Genomic DNA, 9,522 nt, shown 5'->3' with positions numbered 1-9,522 from the left:
ACGGGAGCTGCTTGTTTGTGGCGACATTTCTGTTCAGATTTTCTCTGCAAATGTTACATTTCAAATATAAAATTGTGTTCTCAATACAACGCCATACTTTCATGATTTGCTATCGGTGTGTATTTCATACAAGGTATCTATTTCGTTAAAAGAAATAAAGACGTTATGCCATGATAATAAATGACTACCATAATTATGTACACAGAACTACAAGGTACTTCAAAGTACCCAATGCCAAGTGCACATTAAACATGGTATTGTTTAGTCAATACCAATACCAATACATACCAATAGTAGTTTCATAAAATTCTAAACTGATGACACTTGCAAGACCAAGTATGTACAATAAATATTAAAACAAAATGCCAGAGATGGGTTTATGATTTCAATATTTTACTGAGAGCTTTTCTGATTCAGAGGAAAATCTTTATACCACTTTAGGTGATGGGAAATGCCACAACACAGATAATATACAGGTAGAAGAAACAAATTATATAAGCACAGACATATTTACATTCACTGAATCTTTGTCTTTATCAGAATAAGATTACAGGGGAGACATTCATGGCATTTTAGAGGACATTGAATCAACAAACGCAATGGCGACCAAATATAAATCAATCAACATGACTGATAAATGCAAATCGGTTAAAAGCCTAGTGTGGCAAAGCTTACAACTAACTAAACAATATAGATTTGTACAATTTATATATTGTTTTTTTTTTTGTTTTGTAATGCAAAATATCAGGTCATGCACAATAAAAACCTAAACACACCTTTTGTAAGAAAACAAAGAACAAAAAGAGAATTATAAAAATAAAGTTATGGATAAATGGATGTTTTTGCTGGTTACACTTTATGCATTACTGATGCAATCGTACACGGTTCTACTTTAAGATACAAGATAAATTCCTCCTTTTTTTTTTTTTAATAACACTTTGGTTTAGTTTAAAACAACTATTTCATAAATTCTGTAATTCATAAACAGTTTAGAACCAAAAAGTTAAATAAAAAATCATAATAAAAAAAAAAAAATCATGGTGAAAAAGGACATCTTTTGTGTTCTTTTCAAATAGAATCACAACAGCCGTGTGGGAAAACAACAAACTTCATACCCATGTTCTGTACAACATCTACAGTTTTGCTGGTGATCCACACTGGGATTAGGAAATCCAACAAGTGCCCGATGCTCAATGTGATGTTATGTTGGATTTTAAAAATGGCAAACTGGGTTACATTACGCGTCAAACCACTGGAATGCTTTTAAACCTAATATAAAAGCCATTTCCCAAGTTTGGCTACAAGACAATGTAGTCCAGTGAAAAAAAAACAAAAAGAAAACCTATACTTACTTACAGATGGAAGTGATTGGGTTTAATAAAGTGATAGTATACAATACGAATTACTACATGCGTATTAACATGGCAAAAAAAAACAAAAAAAAAACACCATTGTAGTGTTAATAATCGCAACATTTAAAGTCCAATTGTAGCAACAAATTCGATCAATAACTTCTCTTTTCCTTTTTTAAAATGTACATTCAAAACGCTGCCTAGTGATACAATTTAAACTCAATATTATGTAAACAAATTTCTATGATTAGAAAAAAAAAAGTAATCTTTTAAAGCACTTTTCACACACGAAACAGTGAAATCAAGGCAATAGCAACCAATTTGAATAACCGGACGCCGATGCATTTATTAGAGGAAGAAAAAGCCTGGTTTGCTTTTCTTCGTTCGAGTTTCCAGGTGTCGGTGCTCTCAATTATAAAACACCCGAAATGAGAGGTAGACTCACCGGAGAGAAAAACGAGGGGCGTACGCCATATTTAGGAGCTAAATCATTTTTCAGTAAAACCACAAACAGTTGGAATTAATGCTTTCATAACTAATAAGAAATTGTCTTTTTCCACTCGCTAAATGCTACAATGACCCGGAATGCCACAATAGGATTCACACAGGCTTGTACTGTACAGAAAAGAACAATGCAATAAAGGTACAAAAAACTATTTCAGATGTGCTATTGTGTTCTGTACAATATTTTAGGAATAAAAGAAAACGGACTGGATTTAACTGCAGATGGATGACTACTTTTCTGCTTGTCAGCTGATCTTTTGTTATTACATACAATATATATTCTATCATGAAGAAATCAAACTTAACCACTCAACTTGGAAAGGAACGCCGATGAATTTTAAAAACAAATGGGTGTAACAGGAGTCAACTATTGATCTGAGAAGCATGATGTCATGATGAAGGCTTTTAAACATAGCTGCCTGATCGCCGATCGTCGTCTGACACAGAATTACCTAAAAAGAACAACAGACAAACATCTGTGCATCAACTCTATGACAGCTTCGTATTCCTGCCAGTGAGAAAAGCACAAAGTTAAAGCGTGAATGTCACAAAGCATGTCATATTTCACTCCAAAATCATCAGAAAGACATTTTATTTTGTTTGGAAAATGAAGCTTATTTGAGGACCATTCTTTTTTGTTGTTGTTGCATTGTTACATTATTTCTATATGTTATAATGCAACAACAACAAAAAAAGTATGAAGAATGTATTTGAGTAAAGATAGCCCAAAGCTAATACATTCCATTGTGTTTAATTCAATTTAGGCTGATTTTAATATTTTTTAAATAGCATTGTAATAGTAAGCTTTTAACTGTAATAATACAGTACTGTAAAATGAATGAAAATGTCAGTTTAAATACCATTGAAAATAATGAGAACTACAAAAACTGAAAATTTATGGAAAAAAAAAAAGCTTCATTTTCTTTATGCAAAATATTTTTCTTTTGATCTTGGTGTGAAATATGACACGGTTTAATGAGACTCACCCAAAAAGGCCAACAAAAAAAGAAAAAGAAAGAATATGATATGCTTGACTACACACACACACACACACACAAAAAAAAGACAACAAAATAGGTGACCAAACTATCTATACACTGATAAAAAATAAAAAACTCAACCCATTATGAGACTCAAACCCCTAAAACAAATAATATTAAATAATAGATGCGGAAGAAAGTAAACAAACATGAGTCTGAACATCTAAACCCAACAGCGCAATATTATACCTCTCATTCAATCACAGACTCTTTCCCATGAACATACATACACGTGTCCACACGCCCAGCGCCGTGTCTAAATGTTTGTTGTGTCCGGTGCAGTCTTGTCAACAGGACTGCTGTTGTCTTGACTCCTAGCGGTTCGTTCCTGGGCCGGTTTGGAGTCTTTGTCTCCGGTACTGGTTGAAGAGGGACCAGGTGAGGGCAACGAGCGCCCGGAGACCTTATACGCCCCCAGGAGATCCTGGATTTTCTCCGTAGTGGGCTCCCATTTGGCAAAGCCAGCATTGTTTTGGAGGAAAATGACTGCTGTTCCATGGACGGCCTTGTAGTACATCTCTTCTCTGAGAGACGCAAAGGCAAGAGAGCAAACCACAAGTTAAACCATCTGTTTCGTGCAGTAAACAAGCAATGAAAAACCACTAGAACAAGGAAATAGACCAAAAAATTTGGGGTGGTGATTTTATAACACGTTAATGATATACATCACGATATTAGGGAAGCTTGTTTTCGCAACAGAATAAAAAAAATAAAAGCAATTGTGAATTTCTCATCTCACAAGTGTGACTTTTCTCACATAATTGCCAGTTTATATCTCACAATTCTGAGAAAAAAAGATAACTGTATTTGGGCTGTCAGTTAAACGCGTTATTAACGGCGTTAACGCAAACCCATTTTAACAGCGTCCATTTTTTTATAGTGAGATTAACAGTCGTCAGTATATCTTTCACCCTTTTATTGATGGACAGTGTTACATTGTGTGAGAGATTATTTGCTCCAAGTGAGAATGTTAGTGTGAAATTGAACACAACAGTATATGCCAATGTTGTTTTCAATAAAAAACATTTGCACAAAGCAAGCCGATCCACTTTTCCATGTTGATGAGAGCATTAAAATGAGAAAAAAAAAAAAAAAAATAATGGGACAAAAAGAAATCAAGAGACATTTAGAATAGATAAAAAATGTGCGATTAATTGCGAGTTAACTATGACATTAATGTGATTAATCACAATTAAATATTTTAATCGTTTGACAGCACTAAACTGTATAAATTCAACAGTAGTGAAAAAAACAAACAAAAACTTTGCCCCTTTCACACATAGTCTTTACTGGAAAATTACCATTAAGAGATCATGTGTGAACAGGACCTTTTAAAAATACCAGTAAATTGATTCTGGCAATTTAGCAGTATGAGAAGTTAAAACATTACCAGTAAATTACGGTATGATGATGTGTGATGATTTATTACGCTGCTGTTACTTTAAGAGCGAATGCACAAATCTAATATACAGATACACGTTTATATGTTTATACACGCTGTCGCCATGATATATATCACAAGGCCCAGCCCTACCAACAAATGTCTGACCTTTTGCAGATGTGCTGCGAGCCGCTGCGGTACTCGTGCTCGAAGGGGGGCACGATCATCTGGTGCCTTCGGAAGCGACTGGACTCCATCCGTGTCAGCGCAGGGGTCGGCGGGTCACGCCACTCTGGCACAAAGATGATGAAGGACAGTGGCTCGCTGGAACGCTCCAGAAGATCCTGGGAAAGATGGAGAGACAATGAGAATCAGTATGGGACATTTTATACGACGATATTCCAAGCTAATGAATTTGAGTCACACACCTCAAAGCGTGTCACCATGGCGTCCATGAGTTCCTCACAGAACGGAGGGTTCGCCTCAAATGAGCCACTGGCCGGAGAGAAGCTGAGAAACGGCCTGTGAGGACAGACATGAGGAAACGGTAATGCTTTTATATAACCGCAGTAACAGATTAATTATAATTTGATTACATTTGTGACATACATTATAGACATACATTAAAAAATGTATTTGTTACTGAATCATTTATTCAAGAGAATGTAGTATTGTATGATGCTTCTGAAATAAAAGTCAGAAAGATGTGATGATTTGTTTTTGTAAATATGACTCATCTTATACATCATGTACAGTCTGTTAACTTTTTTTTGTTCTTTTAAATTAACAGTCTGTTAATTTAACTTTTCCCGATGGTCTAGTGTTAAAGAAATTGCAATATCGAATCACAATACTTGTAGAATCGCAATTCAAAAAAAAAAAAAATAAATAAATAATAATAATAATAATAATAATAATAATAATAATAATAATAATAATAATAATAATAAATATATATATATATATATATATATATATATATATATATATATATATATATATTAGTGCTGTCAATCGATTAAAAACTTTAACTAGATTAATCACACATTTTTTCTGTGATTAATCGCAATTAATCGCACTAAAAAGAAATGTTTTTGTACGTTTTTAATATATTTTATAATGTAATAATTTCACAGTTAATCAAATGAATGTAGAAACAACATAAAGACAGTATATTTTAAATACTTGTTTAATGGCATCTTTTTATGAATGAAGGCCAGTATTACTGATATTAATACAGCTACTGATTTTTTTTTCCACATTTATTAGGCTTCAAAAATATAACAGTAGTTTTTCATTTAAGTGAACTTAAAACAATGCTAACATAAACCCATAATAAATGTCATATTTACTCGTGCCCTTCCTGTCTTAACAGTTAGGAAATATACAGAAATGTAATAAAGTTATCAGTTATATGCAGTCTGCTCTGCATAAATGATAAATTAAATAGTTAATCCTTATTAAAGCTACAAAAGTTATTTAGTCAAGAGCAGTGAGTCATATTCTCTGTTCCCTTTGTTCTTTAACTTTACTGACAGGAAGCTTTATTGGCTGCTGTCCCTTTAAGAGCAGACAGACACGCGGATCTCACCGTTTACTGTCTATGGATCTCACACGCGCCTCATTCTCTCACAACTCTTTTTGTTCATTTTAGACTTTATATAAATCATTTAAGACTGCTCTTCTGAGGATAATCGACAAAACTGACATTTTGGGATTGTTATTGTTAGTTCAAGCGCGAAAGAGAACTGGATTCTGGCGCCCTGTCTATGCATTGTGTGTGTGTGTGTGTGTGTGTGTCACATAAAGACATTCACAGACAGCGCATTCTCTTTTGTCTTGCCACGCTTGAAATGTTTAAAAGCATTTAAATGAATAAGAGCGTGATCATATCATGTAAATCTAGCCAACGGATGGCAGAAAAGACGGATTCTGCGTTAATTGCGTTAAATATTTTAACACGTTAAACCAGACAAAAATTAATCGCATGCGTTAACGTTGACAGTATATATATTAGTGGTGTAACGGTTCACAAAATTCCCGGTTCGGTTCGATACGATACACTTGTGTCACGGTTTGGTTCGGTACGTTTTTGATACAGCAAAAAGAAAGAAATGGCAGAGAAATATCCTTGATTTAATTTTTTTTAATTCTTTTTTTTATTAAAACTAACATCATAAAGTATGATATTTTTTTACTTTGAGCAATTCTAGAGCTATAATTGACTCTTCTTAGGAGCATATAAAACAAAACAGCTCCTTGGAAAAAATGAAATGTAATATTGTAGTAGTTATAAACAAAGGTTTATTTTAGTTCAGATTAACATTTGAGGACAGCAATTGTATTCATAATGTCAAAATAAAACCGACGTAATGTTACTTGAAGGCATTATAGCCTACTATTCCTGCCAAACTTCCATGGTTGCAGTTAGTGTTACTACAGTAAATCCATGGTGAATGTTGCTGATCTGTGGACACTGGATAGGTCATTCATGGCACAATGTTTCTTCCTGGTATCCACGCACTGTTGATCCGTTAATAACGGAGAAATGTGAATGTTTCTCACTAGATCTCGCAGCGATGTTATTACTTCTGTGGCGAATTCAAATGCTTTCTTTACTGGATCTCTTATTAGCACTGTGTGGTAACAGTGTCACATGATCACGATCGGCTCGCGCTGCACTGGTCCAAACCATAGACTGTAAAAAAATATGGATGTAGTGTCCGTGACGTCACCCGTAGGTTTCTAAAGGCCGGTTTTGAAGCCTAAAGTGGGCGTGGCCGACCGTCGCCATCTTGGCAGCGCGTCACTCCAGGATTGATTTATTTTTACAGTCAGGCAATGAGCTGAGGTAACGTGACGGCTAACAAACGACTAATCACGACTAATGACCACAGCAGCGGGAATCCACCTGTCACTCAAAAGTGGACACCCTTAATTATGCAGAAATTAAAGGACAATTCCGGTATTTAACACTTTGAGTCTATTTTGTAGTTTGTTTTGGATGAACAAGAGTGGTGGACAAAGAAATTGACAATGGTTCCTGTCGCGACTTTTTGACTATTTTAGAATTGCCCATGACCGCTTTAGAATGGGAGTCAATGGCCATGCACGAACATGTCCTTAAAACAACCCTTAACGTTCGTTTTCAAAACTGTGCAACTCACCGAGTGGTTAGTGGTGTTCGTTGATGATTAAAAACAAGTAGCGTAGCGAAATACAGTTTCTGTCGTGTTTTATTTGGCATTTTGTAAAATCCATTGATTTCCGTTGGAGGACTCATTGCTCGCTGATATTACTGCGCTACCGGAAACTGAAAGGGGGCTGTTTACATTTTATTGTAGTCTTTTAGGTCTTTTCGCTCGGTTCTCTGTCTCTCAGAAGGCTAGCGTGAGCAGAGCAACGGAAGTTGCGGAAGAGCGGAAGTTTATACGCGGTTGTGAGGTATCTGAAAAAATAGTTCCACTATAGAAAAATAAACGGATTGAAATCATACATTGCGCCGATATTTGTTTTTAATCATCAACGAACACCACTAACCACTCGGTGAGTTGCACAGTTTTGAAAACGAACGTTAAGGGTTGTTTTAAGGACATGTTCGTGCATGGCCATTGACTCCCATTCTAAAGCGGTCATGGGCAATTCTAAAATAGTCAAAAAGTCGCGACAGGAACCACTGTCAAAATTTCTTTGTCCACCACTCTTGTTCATCCAAAACAAACTACAAAATAGACTCAAAGTGTTAAATACCGGAATTGTCCTTTAAGGCTTAATATAATTTAAACCAGTGATCTCAAACTCAATTCCTGGAGGGCCACAGCTCTGCACAGTTTTGCTCCAACGCTTCAAACACACCTGATCCAGCTAATCAAGTTCTTCAGGATTACTAGAAACTTCTTTGCAGGTGTGAGTTAGAGCTGGTTGGAGCTAAACTGTGCAGAGCTGTGGCCCTCCAGGAATTGAGTTTGAGATCACTGATTTAAACGGATGAGTTATAAAAAGAATTCACCCCCTCACAGTCGTCATGAAGGGCAAAATTAGCTGTATAGACCAAAGCCACATACAGACACCAGGCTGTAAACACGTTTTTTTCTGCTGTAAAATTTGGCATTTGACACCAGCCTCAAGCGGCCAGTCAACGAATTGCAGTTTAACTCACTTCCGTGTTGGTTTCAAGAGAGAGACGGGGAGGTTGCCGCTTGGTCCAAACTGATAAACGGTCCTTCGACCACACAATAACGAGCAGTTTCGTTCCGCTTGCATCACGTTTGCCATTTGATGTTGGGCAATGTTGTGGTCGCGCCGGCGTCACATTATGAGCGCGTTTGCCACACTCAACGCGCCTACATTTGAAATAACAAAATTTTGGTCGGCAGGAAAAATGGTCCAACGAACCGTTCGGTTTCCGTGAACCGTGAAACAAGTGTATCGTATCGAACCGAACCGTGAATTTTGTGAACCGTTACACCCCTAATATATATATAAAAATAATAATAAAAAAATAAAAAATATTCGCAATACATATCGTATCGGCACCCAAGTATCATGATAGTATCGAATCAGGAGATAGGTGTATCGTCCCAGCCCTAATATATATATATATATATATATATATATATATATATATATATATATATATATATATATGTGTGTGTGTGTGTGTGTGTTTGTGTACACATTTACCATGACATGTACATTGTAAAATATACACGAGTCATGACAGCGAAGCAATGCATTACTATGATCCTCAAAATCTGTTGGAATGTCACTTTTCATTGTGTGACAGTCAAGAACCCATTTACATACCCTCGAGATCCAAAGAAGCCGTCAATGTCTGGAAACGCGGAGCAGAACTGCTTGAAATAGCAGTTCAGTGGAGAAGCGAAGCACTCAAATGTCACTCCAAACTTTTTGTTGAGAGCCTCAAAGACGGGGACAGGCAGCGCCCCCTGCAGACCAGACCCCTCGTTCACACCAGAGCCAAACATCACCTGTGGGTGGAAATACACACTGATGCTGCATTTGCTTTCCTGATTGGTAACCAATGCTCGTAAATTTGAGTCTTACCTGGTATCTTTTGATGAGGCACCACACACGAGACAAGAACTTTTCAAACCTTTGGTCATCTATACAGCTGTATCGATAAAGGAGTTCCTGTTTATGCCAGAGAAAGAAATGCAACAAAATAAGAATCCAATGTAGTGCAAGTTTCCGGTTTTAATTTGTTTTGAGCTTGTGTTAGCAT

The 9,522-nt window shown here is 36.1% G+C and overlaps 1 protein-coding gene across 4 annotated transcripts in view; it reads right to left on the bottom strand.

Annotated features, from left to right (window-relative positions):
* Positions 1 to 702: 702 nt before the first annotated feature.
* The window catches only part of pcif1 (phosphorylated CTD interacting factor 1), a 27,862-nt gene continuing 19,042 nt past the window's right edge, over positions 703 to 9,522 (bottom strand). For 2 of the 4 annotated variants that reach the window (XM_079884097.1, XM_079884096.1), the window contains exons 12-16: positions 9,345 to 9,431; positions 9,084 to 9,268; positions 4,706 to 4,799; positions 4,446 to 4,621; positions 703 to 3,420 (exon numbers count right to left, since the gene is read on the bottom strand). In XM_079884097.1, coding sequence (XP_079740223.1) covers positions 3,153 to 3,420; positions 4,446 to 4,621; positions 4,706 to 4,799; positions 9,084 to 9,268; positions 9,345 to 9,431 — 810 coding nt within the window. In that variant the 3' untranslated portion in view covers positions 703 to 3,152. The remainder of the gene's footprint in view (positions 3,421 to 4,445; positions 4,622 to 4,705; positions 4,800 to 9,083; positions 9,269 to 9,344; positions 9,432 to 9,522) is intronic. The other 2 variants (XM_079884094.1, XM_079884095.1) reach the window with 2 other exon arrangements.

Source organism: Squalius cephalus (assembly GCF_949319135.1).
Source record: "Squalius cephalus genome assembly, chromosome: 10".
Classification (NCBI taxonomy): domain Eukaryota; kingdom Metazoa; phylum Chordata; class Actinopteri; order Cypriniformes; family Leuciscidae; genus Squalius; species Squalius cephalus.
Note: the sequence above shows the minus strand (reverse complement) of the source record. Positions and strands in the feature narration are given on the sequence as shown.